At 43.0% G+C, this 15130-nt stretch overlaps 1 protein-coding gene across 4 annotated transcripts in view; it reads right to left on the bottom strand.

The window, feature by feature from the left end:
* UBR3 (ubiquitin protein ligase E3 component n-recognin 3) overlaps positions 1-15130 on the bottom strand; it is a 327861-nt gene that overhangs the window by 164387 nt on the left and 148344 nt on the right. For all 4 annotated transcript variants that reach the window (XM_073633943.1, XM_073633941.1, XM_073633940.1 and 1 more), the window contains exon 19: positions 188-284. In XM_073633943.1, the coding sequence (XP_073490044.1) occupies positions 188-284 (97 nt within the window). The remainder of the gene's footprint in view (positions 1-187; positions 285-15130) is intronic.

The raw sequence follows: 15130 nt of genomic DNA on the forward strand, positions 1-15130 counted from the left end.
CAGAAGGGCATTATGCATGCCCCAGGTGCTGCTAGCCCACTACATGAGTTAAGCATTCAAAGTAATCAGCATGCTGGAACTTTCTCTTCCATCACATATAGTGTTCAGTAGAGTAGAAATGTCAGCAGAGGAACAGAAATGCATGCTATACAGATATTTAGCAGGTTGCAATATAACCAGTACTCACAAAGCTGTGTATCGGTCCATGGCAGACTGGACATCTCTACGGTAAACTGTGCGCAGAATCACCATAACAGGGTCAAATTCTTTGTCCCAGACCTCACCTTCACATGGAAAAAAAAAAAAATTTCATGCGATGTTACATAATCATTAGGATTTTGGGATAGACAACTTAATGGGAGAAGCATACATTGCATTGCTAATTACTAACAGTAAAGAGTAACTCAGTTGAGTAAAAAAAAAATGTTCTCATCTCTGTAAACTATGTACATTGCAGGGATTTTAACAAACTTTGTTGCAGATTCCTACCTTTTGTTATTCTGAAGAAACAGCAGTTTGTTTCTCGTTGACCATGTGTAATCTGTATGGGAGTGGTTCTATAATTATCAATCAGCTGTTTTACGTACAGGGCTCTAATGAAGTTGTATTGCGTTTTACAGAAAATGTCAGAGCTGCAGAGTGATAAGGAAATGTCCTTTTTAATAACATTCAATTACAATATTACTTGTGTCACAATTGTATTCACTATATACAGTGGATATAAAAGTCTACACACCCCTAAAAACTGTACAACTCAATTGAAAAACAAACTTGGGGTTGGTAAGCAAAAATAAAAAAAACAAAACTAATGTGGTTGCATAAGTGTACACACCCTCTTATAAAACTGGGGATGTAGCTGTGTTCATAATTAAGCAATCACGTTCAAACTCATGTTAAATAGGAGTCAGTACACACCTGCCATAATTTAAAGTGCCTCTGATTAACACCAAATAAAGTTCAGCTGTCCTAGTAGGTCTTTCCTGACAATTTCTTAGTTGCATCCTACAGCAAAAGCCATGGTCCACAGAGAGCTTCCAAAGCATCAGAAGGATCTCATTGTTAAAAGGTATCAGTCAGGAGAAGGTTACAAAAGATTTTCCAAGGCATTAGATATACCATGGAACAGAGTAAAAATAGTTATCAAGTGGCGAAAATATGGCACAACAGTGACATTACCAAGAACTGGACGTCCCTCCAAAATTGATTAAAAGACGAGAAGGAAACTGGTCAGGGAGGCTGCCAAGAGGCCTACAGCAACATTAAAGGAGCTGCAGGAATATCTGGCAAGTACTGGCTATGTGGTACATGTGACAACAATTTCCTGTATTCTTCATATATCTGGGTTATGGGGTAGAGTGGCAAGACGGAAGCCTTTTCTCACAAAGAAAAGCATCCAAGCCCGGCTAAATTTAGCAAAAACACACCCGAAGTCTCCCAAAAACATGTGGGAAAATGTGTTATGGTCTGAAGAATCCAAGGTTCAAATTTTTGGCCATACTTCCAAAAGATATTTTTGGCTCAAAAACACTGCACATCACCAAAAGAACGCCATACCCACTGTGAAGCATTGTGGTGGCAGCATCATGCATTGGGGCTGTTTTTCTTCAGCTGGAATAGGGGCCTTAGTCAAGGTAGAGGGAATTATGAACAGTTCCAAATACTAGTCAATATTGGCACAAAACCTTCAGGCTCCTGCTAGAAAGCTGAACAAAAAGAGGAACGTCATCGTTCAGCATGACAACGACCCAAAGCATACATTCAAATCAACAAAGGAACGGCTTCACCAGAAGAAGATTAAAGTTTTGAAATGGCCCAGCCAGAGTCCAGACCTGAACCCGAACCTGGGGTGATCTGAAGAGGGCTGCAGGAGATGCCTTCACAATCTAAAAGATTTGGAGTGTTTTTGCAAAGAAGAGTAGGCAAATATTGCCAAGTCAAGATGTGCCATGCTGATAGACTCATATCCAAAGTGCTGTATAAAAATCAAAGGGTGCTTCAACAAAAGTATTAGTTTAAGGGTGTGCACACTTATGCAACCATATTATTTTTTTTTTTTATTTTTACTTCCCTCCACCTAAAAGTTTGTTGTTCAACTGAGTTGTACAGTTTATAGGTCACATTAAAAAGGTGGAAAAAGTTCTGAAATGATATACACCTTTGTCTCATTTTTTTGCATCACAGAAACCTGACATTTTAACAGGGGTGTGTAGACTTTTTATATCCACTGTACATTATTTTTATTTGCCAATATTTTTTTCCCCCACAAACGTTGTTACCCTTTAAGGGGTCATTTACTAAAACTGGAGAGTACAAAATTTGGTGCAGCTCTGTAAAGCAACCAATCAGCTTCCAGGTATTTTTTTTTGTCAAAGCTTAAATGGCCAGTCTGAAGTCAGAAGCGATTGGCTACCATGCACCAGCTGTACCAGAATTTGCACTCTCCAGTTTTAGTAAATCAAATTACTATTTCTCACAAAAAAATATATCATACATTTATTTTAACAGTATATAAAAAAAACTTTTTGAAGTATTCTAATATATTTGGATTTTTGTAGTTGCTTTTCTTGGAGTTTAAGAAAACAGGAGTTCAGATATAGTCGGGTTATGCTGCTGCCTACAGGTGGATTAGTCATTGAAAAACAAAAATTTAAGCCAACCCCAGAATCTCTTCTACCTAGCATGCCTCAGGTTTTTAGCAAAATGTACTAAAACCAGGAACAGACACAAAGGAGTGTGACCTGTGTCACTCAATGGACTACAATTAAAGGATTTTACTGTAAGTAAAAAAAATCCTGTTTACTTTCTCATCAACTGAAGAAACAGGACTGCCTGCAGCCGCGAAGCTGCCTGGAAGACCAAAGCCCTACTCAGAACTGGACTGAGCACCCATCAGATAGGAGCCACCAACACAGCCAAAGGCCTCGCACATAGAATCAACCTGAACATAAACCAGCGAAAAGGTTATAAACCAAAACCTCTCAAAAATACTACTAAAATCTTAAAGAGGATCTTCAGTAATTTTTTCATCTTTCCATCTATAAATCTTCTGCCCTTGTAAATACCTTATACAGACCACTTCCTGTTTTTTGTCTGGTCAGTAGCCTAGGCTTGTGACATCATGCACAGCTCTAACTCTAGTCAGAGTTCGCCAGGAAGGGAGAGGGGATGGATCATAAGAGGGCCAATGAGAGCTGCAGAGCTGGGAGGTGTGTGTCTGTGTAAATCCAGGAAGCGAACAGGCAGCAGCTTCAGCTGCCCAGAGTTAAAATGGATGCAGCCAGACGTAGTGGTGGGAGATTTCTCCAGTATATTTGGCAAGTACAGAATCACAGTATATATAAAATATGCAAAGTGGTTTAAGGGAAGTTTCAGAATGGCAAAGATATTTTTATTACAAATTATGTGAGCAGACTGCTGTTCCTCTTTAACTACATCTTGTGAAGTGAGGAAAGGGCCCACAACCCTATCTGGTCAACAGAAAATTTAGGACAACCCCCAGAAGGAACTTAGGACAAACAGATTCATGACAGAAAGGCCAACCAGCCAGGTCTACATAAGAACACCTATCATTTTATGATCAAGAAGATGGAATTTTGTGACTAAAGAGGTTGTTTGGCCAGATAATCTCACTAGGTTAAACGTAACAAAGAAAAATGTGACAAAATGTTTCCTCCCCACTCTTTGTACCCAACCTGTATAAAAAAGGACCTGTATACTTACCTATTTTTAATCTGCTCTAGTCGTATGATTCTGCAGCATTTTGTAAGGAAATGCTTGACAACAGCTCTGAATTCCAGGTGCCGTGAGGTCACCCATAGGCTCCCATGGCCCAGCTGTTGGTGCTCCTCGACACAGAGGAGCCGGAGCTGAATGATCACATGACCGGACCTGAGCCGATTAAAAGTAGGCAAGTACACAGATCCTTTTTATACAGGTTAGATAGGAGGATGGGGAGGGAACAATTTTTAAGATTTAATATAGTTAGGCTTTTCTTGTACTTGAAGTTAGACCTTCACTTTAGACTAGGAACCAAAGTTAGAACTGATGATGAAGCTAATACATCCTCTCTGGCACATAGGTATCGCTGGGGTCTTTTAATCATCCAGAGAATCATAAACAGCCATGGATCAAGGGACAGGTGCAGTTTCAGACTAAGCATTAGCCGGATTATGGGGAAAGCAAAGATACGCATCTGGAGGGTCTTCCTGAACAAGCAGCAAATTAACCACAGAAGAAAGACCTATCACCAGGTGGACAGGTCTCACATAGTCATTAATATGTGCCTGGCAGAGGACACCTGCAATATGAGGAGAACTAGGGTGTTCTGCCTGTGAAAATCCATTGAGGCACACGGCTCTCCAGCAATGATCACCGCTTGCTACTTAGGATCTGAGGGGCACCTAGGTGGGTAAAATCCTCGATGCAAAGGGTACCGGTTCCCACTTCATAGTCCCTAAGGGAAACCGTGAGAGTAAGCAGGACTCCTGACATCACTCAGCATTGGAATAGAACTACCTCCTTTGTTACAAGAAGGGCTTCCGCTCCATCACTATGGTAAAGGTATGGAAACACCTAAATGGTTTCCGAGTCCGAGCCAAAAAAACTGCCTATGGCAAGAGCCATCTGTTCTGGATGGGATGAAGCCAGATGGTACCCCTGGGGATTCAGGTTCTCCAAAGAGTTAAGCCCCATAGATATGGCAAGCAGAAACTATGACAGCTGCCTAAAGAGGCCGAAGGATCAAACCAGGGACTAGCTGGTTTCATACAGACAGACCTGTATGAAAGGGGGCAAACATTGGCTTAGGAAAAAATAGGAGATGCAGAGGAAGCCCTGAAGGGGCTTAGTACCCAAATGTCTGACACTCCTGCAACAGAGAAAAACCAAGTTAGACTTACCGGTAACTTGTTTTCCAGAAGTCTTTCAGGACAGCACCTGAGAGATAGTGACTCCTCCCACCAGACCATAGGAAACACCTTCTTCCTCCAGAACTTTAAAGGGAGGCACCTCCCTACCATACCTCAGCTGTAGTAGAGAAACCTCCGGCCCCGGCTGGAACACAAACACATACATTAGTCACAGCATAGTATATTAAATACAAATAGGGCGGGATGTTGCTGTCCTGAAAGACTTCTGGAAAACAAGTTACCGGTAAGTCTAACTTGGTTTTTCCCAAGGTGTCTTTCAGGACAGCACCTGAGAGGATAACAGAGACTTACCCCCTTAGGGCGGGACAACAGCTTGCAGGACCTTTCTGCCAAACGCCTGGTCATTAGCAGATGCGAGGTCCAGCCTGTAATGTTTCACAAATGTGTGAAAAGTTGACCATGTTGCCGCCTTGCAAATTTGTTTAGGGGTGGCACCAGTTCTCTCTGCTCAAGTGGCTGCTAGTGCTCTTGTTGAGTGTGCACAAATTCCTGCTGGTGGAGACACATCTGCATGCGAATAAGCCTCTGAAATGGATAGTTTCAGCCACCTTGCTAAAGAAACCTTAGAAGCCTGGCAACCTTTCCTGTTGCCCGAAAATAGCACAAACAGTGAATCTGAACATCTAAAGAGCTTTGTTCTTTCCAAGTAACATAACAAAGTCCTCCTGACATCCAACATGTGGAAACAAGTCTCCTTCTCCCCTGCTGGGTTAGGGCAGAAGGTTGGAAGTATAATGTCCTGAACACGATTTTGTACTGAAGCTACCTTTGGTAAGAATTTCTGGTCTGTGCTAAGTATAATCCTATCTGGAAAAATAGACAAATAGGGTTCCTTAATTGATAAACATTAAGCTCACTGATCCTGCCTGCAGAGACAATGGCAATCAGAAACACAGACTTAAAAGTGAGATATCTGTGGCGCTTCTTCCAAAGGCTCAAAGGGACTCTTTGTTAGAGACTGAAGGACCATCGACAGATCCCATTTAGGAAAAAACTTAAGCGGTGCTGGTCTGGATCTCGTATGAGATCTAAAGAATCTGGTTACGAACGGATTTGAGGCCACAGATTTTTCTAAGAACACTGCTAGCGCAGCAACCTGTACCTTCAAGGTACTAACTGCTAGCCCCTTGTCAGCTCCAACTTGTAAAAATTCTAGAATGGTAACAAAACTCCCTTGGTCCTGGGCAGATGAATTACACCATGTATTATAAACCTTCCAGACCTTGGAATAAATGTCCATAGTCACCTTTTTCCTACTTGATAATAGTTTGGAAATCAACCGGTTGGAAAAGCCCTTGCTTTTTAGGAGCTGCTCTTCAGATACCAGGCTGTGAGCGCCAAAGTGGCTACCTCTGGATGATTTACGGGACCTTGTAATAGTAAATCGTGCCTGAGGGGCAGATGCCAATAAGGCTTGACCGCCATTCTCAGAACGGTTGAAAACCAGGCCCTTCTTGGCCAAAAGGACGCGAGTAGGATGACTGGTACCATTTCCTTCTGAATTTTCCTTAATATTAAGGGAATTAACTGGAATGGGGGGAAAGTGTAGCAAAGATGGAATTTCCATGGATACGCCAAAGCATCTGTCCCTAGTGACCCGTCCTGATTGTTTGGGGGTAAAAAATTGAGGAACCAGGGCATTCTCCCTTGAGGCGAACAGGTCCACCTCTGGCAGCCCCGATTTTTCGGCAATCATATCGAAAACTTCTGAGTTCAGAGACCATTCTGCTTCCTGAATGAGGTTCCTGCTCAGGAAATTTGCCACCCTGTTCAGAGACCCCTTTAGGTGGACTGCTGATAGAGACAGCAAGTGTCCTTCTGCCCACTGAAGAATGTTCATGGCTAGTACCTGCAGCAATTTGCTTCTTGTACCTCCCTGCCTGTTTATATAAGCCACGGCCATGGCATTGTCTGTTAGTATTTGAACATGCTGAGCTTGAAGATCCTGAGCAAATGACTTCAGAGCCAAGTAGATCGCCTTGAGCTCTCTCCAGTTTGAGGATTTTATTGCCTCTTTCCTGGACCAGTTTCCCTGAGTGAAACCCTTTCCTAGGTGGGCCCCCCAACCCCAGGAACTGGCATCGGTTGTCCGTCTTTTCTCGATTGGAAAAGCCCAGACTAACCCCTCCGATAGGATATCCTGCCTCTTCCACCACCATAGTGACCTCTTCACCTGAGTTGGATTTTTTACCTCTGATTCTAGGGATTCCAAATTGTGATCCCAAGATCTCAGAAGAAAGGCCTGCAGCCATCTGAAGTGTATCCTTGCCCACTGAACAGCCGGCATTGACGAAGTCAGAACACCCAGAGCTGACATGACCCGTCTTACCGTCAGATGCTGATTGGTCTGCAGAAAAGACACTGTATCCTGAATTTTTTCCTTCTTCTCTGAAGGAAGAAAGATCTTTTGATCTACAGAATTTATTACATACCCTAGAAACCAAATCTCCTGAGATGGGTCTAGGGAAGATTTTTGGAGATTTAGAATCCATCCGAGAGACTCCAGATGGCTGCATGCTCTGCCTAAATTGATCTGCAATTCCTCTCGAGGGGGGCAAAAAATAGCAAATCGCCTAAATAAGGAATTACTGCGATTCCTTGAAGACGAAGCGGAGCTAGGGCTTCTGCCATCACCTTGGAGAAAATTCGGGGTGCGGATGATAGCCCGAAGGGTAAAGCCCTGAATTGTAGATGATGAATCCTGCCTTCTATCCTTACCGCCAACCTGAGGTACCTCTGGGATTGGGAGGAGATTGGAATATGCAGGTATGCATCTTTTAAATCCACTGACGCCATGAAGCAACTTGGAGTCAGTAGATTTCTGACAGTGAAAATTGAGTCCATCTTGAACTTTCTGTATTTGATGGCTACGTTTAGTTGCTTTAGATTGAGAATTAATCAAAATTTTCCTGTTGGTTTTTTTTACCAAGAAGACATGAGAATAGAACCCCTCCTGCCGCTCTTTTAGAGGCACTTGGATTACTACACCCTGCTGCATCAGTTCCTCGAGAGAGGACTTCATGGCCAGGGCCCTTACTGGATCCCACAAAGTTTGCTCTTTAAAGCTGTATCACCTTGCCAAGTTTTTAGCCATAAAGCACTTCTTGCAGCATTTGTCAAAGCTGCTGACCTAGCTGACATCTTGATTGCTTCAGCTGAAGCATCCGCAATATAAGCAACTGCAGAGATCAGGGTAGGAAATTAATCTAAGATCTCCTGTTTAGGGGAATCTGCCACTATATGTGATCTAAGTTGGTTCACCCAGTATTCCAGATTCCTGGCTACACATGTTATGGCCATTGCTGGCTTCAAATTGCTCATGATTGATTGCCACGATCTCTTGAGCAAAAGATCCATGCGTTTGTCCATTGGATCCTTCAGAACCCCCATGTCTTCAAAAGACAGGTCTGTGGATCTTGAGACCTGGGAGAATGCAGCATCCAACCTGGGCACCTTATTCCACACGGCAGCAGGGTCCTCCTCAAAAGGAAAACGCCTCTTGTGGGCTCTGGAAAAAAAAGGGTTTTCTCTCTGGATCTTGCCATTCCTTAGCAATTGCGTCAGAAATGACCGAATGGACCGGGAATGTTCGCCCCTTAGGTTTGTTTAACCCTGCGTACATGCGGTCATGAAGAGATAATTCCTTCTTTTCCTCACTTAAGCCAAGCGTAACATAAATAGCTTTAAGGAGCCCGTCTAGCTCTTCTAGGGATAGCTTAAATTTAGAAGGGGCCACCTCAGCCTCCTCACCCTCCTCTTCCGAATCTTTAACGGAAGGAGCAGGGGACTGCTCTTCCGTGGTTGAAGGGTCTTCAGGTAAAGCTTCCACCACCGGGATAGAAAGGGAACCCTGGGAAGACTCAGACGTGGATGGCTGACTAGCAGCTAGATTAACTAAAGAGTCACGAAAAGTTAGAATCATGGCATATATAGTTCCTTCTTTACAGAGGCAACCAGGTCATCACAAACCGAAGCTGATTCCTCCTTGACTAAAGAAGTGATGCAAGCACTGCACAGAGCTTTTTTTCCAATTCTCTCCCATTTTGGCCCTGCAAGAAGGACACCTCTTTTTTGGGTCAGAGCTTTTAGCCTGCGAGAAAAAAACAAAAAGGAAAAAAAACCAGGGGACCTTTTAGTGAGACCCAGTCTCAGCTTCACAAGAATCACCCACAGGTGCACTAAGAAGAAACCAGTCAGCCTCTAGTGCCCAGACAGGCCCCTTGCCACTAGGGGGTAGAGAAAAAAAGGAATAGACCAAACACCAGGTAAAGGAAGAAAGGCAGACTTTACCGCTGCTCCTACCTGAGATTTGCTGGCGCCTGTGCCTGTCCCCACCGCTGCAGACGCTGACTCTTCCATGTCTGGTGTGCAGCTTTCCACTCATGGCTTGATACGCCGCTTCCGGCCTCCCATAGTGCATCTGCACTGGACCGGAAGCGGAAATAGGCGCCAGCTCCTGTCCTCCCTCCTTGCGTCCACGCCGGAAATGACGTTTTCGCTGACCCAGTGACCCACTCCGTCATTTCCGGCGCGACCGCCGGCCAATATGGCAGCGGCGCACGCGCACCGCCACTTCCTACGACCGCGTGGGCCACCGAATCTTCGCCTCTCACTGAGCACTAGGAGTAGAAGAGGAGCCCGATTGCTACCGCTGCTGATGCCTGGGTAGGCCGGGGGGGACAGCGGGTCTCCTGTGGAGGAAAAAAGAGAAGGAAGCCCAGTCTCCCAGGAGCACCTGAGAGACATTGACTCCCCTCTCAAAAGATGTTCCCTCCGGGCCGGAGGAAACACAAAAACTGAGGTATGGTAGGGAGGTGCCTCCCTTTAAAGATCTGGAGGACGAAGGTGTTTTCTATGGTCCGGTGGGAGGAGTCACTATCTCTCAGGTGCTGTCCTGAAAGACGCATTGGGAAAAAGGTGTTAAATCCCTGTCAGACGACAACTGATCTATGGATACACATACTGTGGACCTTTTTAGTGAGGGCTTAAGCTGAAAAATTTGGCCTACAGGTAACAGGTAATTGCCAATTCTACAATCTGGCTGAATCTTGCAGGCATTATGCCCTATTGGTAGTTGCTGACTACAAGAAGACATGAAGCTGAATTTCTTCAGAGGAGATAATCTGAGCATCCCACAATGGGGATGCCAGGAAAGAGTCTTAGATGAATACAGTAGCCAATGCTCTGAGAAGTAGCAGGTGTGTTTGCAACACAAAGATTCAGGTCCTTATCCATTTAGAGAGGTTACATTTGGTTGCTGGGAAAGCTTTTTTTTTCACGCCATGTTCTTATCCATGTTGGAACAGTCAGAGGGAAGGGATTAGTCTGTGGTTCGAAAAGGGACACACTTTGCTCCTTAATGATGTAGAGGCAAACTGTCCAAGGACCCTCCAGAGTTCACACTCAGCCCCCACTTGTTGAAATGGGTGCACAACTTAATACAAATAAGCCTTTTCAGAGGGTTTAGTAGATCTCGGACTTAAAGTCCTATGGGCTGCCTAGGAGTCAGGCTCTCACTGCCAGGGGCACATACTACAAAATTTGATGGGGATGGGTGGGATTCAGCTGACCTCCCTAGAAACCCTACGTTGAGGCAGGGTTACGCTGGCACCCTGTGGCATTCTTAATTACCACATCCCTTGAAGGCCAAGTGAGCCAGATGCCTTTTTATGTGGCATCAGCATCCCAGCATAATACCCAGAGTGCTATGTGCATCTGTATGGACAAAGAATGCATGCAAGACATACGTTTAGAAGTTTGTACCAAGCCATCACAACTGATGCATAAGGCTCCAGACATTTGTTCCACATCATCAATTACAGAGGAGTCTACTGCGGCAGGCCTTTTTGATGGGACTAACCCATTAGAAACCTTAAAAAGGTAAACACGCCACCTTTTACCTGTCTAGAACTTTTCCGGTTAGTCATTGATAGATTCACAGTAGGTATAGACTGCTGTTTATCCAAAATTTCCTCTTATAGGGGAACAGTTCCAACACACTCAAGTGGTGCCCAGGACCCTTCAAAGACGCTTCCAGTCCTCAGAGGAATACCTTGAATAGCAGGTATAGCTAAAAGGTTTTTGCAGCTGTAAGAGCTCTAAAAGACCCAAGGCTGGAGACAGCAGGCTGATCCCTCTAATGTAGAGCACTGTGCACTAAATCAATAAGGTCAGAAAGGACCCTCTGTATTTCTAAGGTCAGGACAGTAGACTCTTGTGCCTAAAACAGTATCTTCAGTAATAGATTGATGGGACTCTGGAATCTGTGTCAGAGATTGTCACAGCAACCCGTGGCCTGGCTTGAAGGCCTCGCAGACTCTACAGGGGAAGGTGCACTTAGAACCTCTGCTGTCAGTATTCATAAGGAATTGTGTAAATCTGGACACAAAGCCCTATGTTTATATGGAGGCCCCTTAAGACAGGGGAGAGAGACTGATGATATAGACCTTATAACAACTATTATGTCACCGGTGTCAAGGTTGCAGGCATCTGTTTGCTCAGAGGTTACTGAGTAGATGCCCCTGAAACCACTGAAGTATGGGCTGTGGTCACCAGCAGTAGTGAAACTGCCCCCTCTGTATCTAGGTACAGATATGTGCCCACGTAGTTGTGATCTAACTAGGCCCAAACTGAGAGGCAAGGTCTAAGGTACTCATAAACCCAGGGAGCTGGTGCTAATTGGGGTTGAGCAGATGGAGTTGACCAATTCCCTATAGGTGGGCAGCACAAACAGATCTGAGTTCCACATGGTACTTTGCAAAGCAGGAGCAATAGCATCAACAAGATGGTATTTCTTTTATGCTGAAGAGTAGGAAAGAGTGCAGAGCTTGCAACAATCCACCTATTGTCAGCACTGTCCCTCAGTGTCAACCCTTTTCTGCAGTAAAGCCAGGAACAGGAAATTTGGAAGGTGCCTAGTGGTGCAAAGCGCCAAATGACCTTAACCAACAAAGTGAGTCTTCAAAGATGGGGGTCAAGCACTGAGACAATGCCATAGCTCTGGACCCAAAAGTGATCTCTGGTTAACTTTTTCCAGTACAAAAAGGTCTGGAAGATGCCACAATACAGAGCAAAGTGTGCAAGGTCACATTCTATGCTAGCTCTGCATATCCAGTCCACCTAGGTTCAGGTATGGCATTATAAGGTCAGGCTTAGGAAAGGCTTATATGGATAGCTTCTATGTAGAGAACAGTTCAAGCAACTATACTGTATAGTGAGGAATCAATATTGAAGAAAATGGAAGTAAAAATCCAAAGAACAAAAGAAAAGTGAAGAAAAAAAAAATGCTAGCAAGACTGGTTAGGTTTTCTCAGCAGAGCTGAAGAAAAAATGTCCATTCTCCTAAGACAACAGCAAAAAAACTGAGGGGTAGAGGAGTGGTTACCCAGGGGCTTGCTTACAATGGTTTTTGGTTTGCCAGTGTCCAATCCTGTAAAGGTATTTAGGACCAGGAATAACGACTTGGCTGATATAGGCAGTTCACCTTCAGCCACTTTTAAAAATGTAAGCTAAAATGTAAAGCAACATGCTCCCTTTATGATTGTTCCTTTTAAATTAGTCACATTTAGCATGGGGGAAAAAAGCCACTGCTATTATACTAAATATATAATATACAGACCATCAAAAATGCCATTCAATCAGGGGGTGCACCTTCCATGTAATATACTAAAAAGGATTAAAAAAAAAATGTATAAGAGAGCATAGATTTGCGAAGTACTATATGATTTTGCTTAACACAAGAGTTTGGTGTGAAATCACATGTGTGATCGGGGGGAGGATACAAAAGGTCAAGTGAATGCAAATTGAAAAAAATGGATTTTGTGCTACAATGCCTTGGAAGAAAAGAAGAACATGTGGCTGTATCCTGAAGGCAAATGTTCCTAAGTAATAGACTTTATTGCTGCTTTAACCCTTTACTCCACCGATCCATTATAACAATTTAAGTGAAAAGGACATGCAGTGCTTATACATGAAAACAACCACATACTGTATGTTTTTTTTTAATAGATATCACAACCCATCACGTCTTTGAATCGAAATATGAAAAAGGTCACACACTCACACATCTATTGTTCAGCCAAGTTTCCATAATTATGGAAAATAAAAAAAACAAAAATGTTTCCCCTTGAGATACAATCAAAGGAATCTGAAGAAACCGCATTTTAAGAAGAGGCAAATAAATTAAAAATATATATCTACTCATCAGTTCCACCCCAATGAATTGATCTTTAGCTGGTTTTCATGCAGCGCTCAATGAGATGTTTTTAAGAAAAAATCTCAAACTAGGAATTTTAACATAACAGAAAAAATTGACAGGAATTGTGGACTTCTAGCGCCACCAAGTGGTCAGAGGTTAAATGTTCAAGTCATTCTGTATAAGCTAATACTTTATAAATGTATAGTCACAGAAGACTGTACTACAGGGGTATTTCTCTACTGATTTACCAAGCAGCCAAACAGAGAAGCTACTTTGCAACAGCTTACTGCAATGTGCTGTTGCATTTATATTTGCTGCAGAAGCCACAATCAATTGTGAATGAGTGGGGATGATTTACAGCCACTCAGCAGCATACGGTTCACCTTAGCAGCCTAGCTTATATACACAAAACACCTGGAGCAATGGAGTTAATGAACACCTTTTCCATTTAACAAAATCAGTGAGGTCAATTAATACACCCAGCACTGGGCACCAGTGATCACTGCCAAATGGAACCCAATGTACCTCAGTCAATTATAGCATTGGGTTCTGCCATGAATCATATCCTTACACAGGTCATTAAACTACTCATGGGGGAGATACAGGTGCAGCTGCTGCTTTTCTCCATCTGGAAATGCTTACCATTTGTTCCTGGTCAGCAATTGAAAATATTAAAGTACAAGTAAAAGGGTCTTGTATGACAATCTAGGGCAGTGCGGCATTGCTGTTACACCATCACAGGAAGTTGCATTAGGTGGACTTCTCGGGCAGGCTCAACAGGTATTAGTGGGACATTGCAGAGGGACCAAGAGAATATTAAGGTACAGATGAACTTATAATAAGGTGCTGTGTCACATTCATTTTACTTGAATAGAAGGCCATAGTTCCAATTTAAATCATGAAGGGCTCAGCCAACAATGGCAGCCTCCATGTTTCTCACATTATAACATTCCTTTAAGCAATTAAAAACTGATGGTTGAAGTCCTAGAAGAACAGAAGACATGAAGCTGTTAGGCTGCCTATAGAAACCAGTCAATTTACCTTTGTAGCAGCCCTCGCCCTACAATAAATCCCACTGACCTTACATTGGTAGGGGAAATTATTTATCCTTACATTTCACTAAATGTGATATTAAAGTCTCCAGTTATTTTTACCTAAAAAAAAAAAAAAAAAAATACTTACATGATCTGTGTAAGCATATTGCAGAGTAGCCCTGAATTTCTTCTTCCGGGGTTCCCCACCAACTGGGCCATAGCAAGCCATTTGCTATGGGGGCAGATATGCAGGCTCGCTTCTGAGCCAAGATGTGTGCATCCATAGATGCACGCAGTGCGGCTGCCCCAACCCCGGCTCCCTCATCACTGGATCTGATTAACAGCAGCAGGAGCCAGTGGCTCCTCTGTGCTTGTGGGAGAGGGGAGAAGACACACGCTGCTGCAGACAGGCACAGCGATGTATCAATACAGGACTCGAGTAAGTATTGGGTAAGGGGGGGGGGGGGCTAGTGGAATGTTTCTCTTCTTAATACAGGTAATACATTAGGGGAAAAATAACCGTTTGGTCCTAGAACCACTTTTAAGCAAATAATAAAATAGTGACATAATAAAAGGGCAAAGTTTGAGATATGCAGCCTGCCTGAGAATGATACATGGGATATTAATCCGCACAATTGCAAATTATAGCCAGAAGCATATTACGCTTCGCATTAAGTAAATGCTACATGAATCATAAAGCATGGAGACATGGATGAATGAGTTTGGTTTGATTATTAAAAATTAATTAAACTGCATTTTCAGTGTGTGCTGCTCAGATACAGTTAAAAGGTAACTCCCCTTTCATGAGAAAAAAAATTAGCAAATTAAAAAAAAAAAAAAAAATATATATATATATATATATATATATATATATATATATATATATATATATATATATATATATATATATATATATATAATATATATATATTATATATATATATAGCATATACAACTGCAACAAGTCATAT

Source organism: Aquarana catesbeiana, linkage group LG06 (assembly GCF_042186555.1).
Source record: "Aquarana catesbeiana isolate 2022-GZ linkage group LG06, ASM4218655v1, whole genome shotgun sequence".
Lineage (NCBI taxonomy): Eukaryota > Metazoa > Chordata > Amphibia > Anura > Ranidae > Aquarana > Aquarana catesbeiana.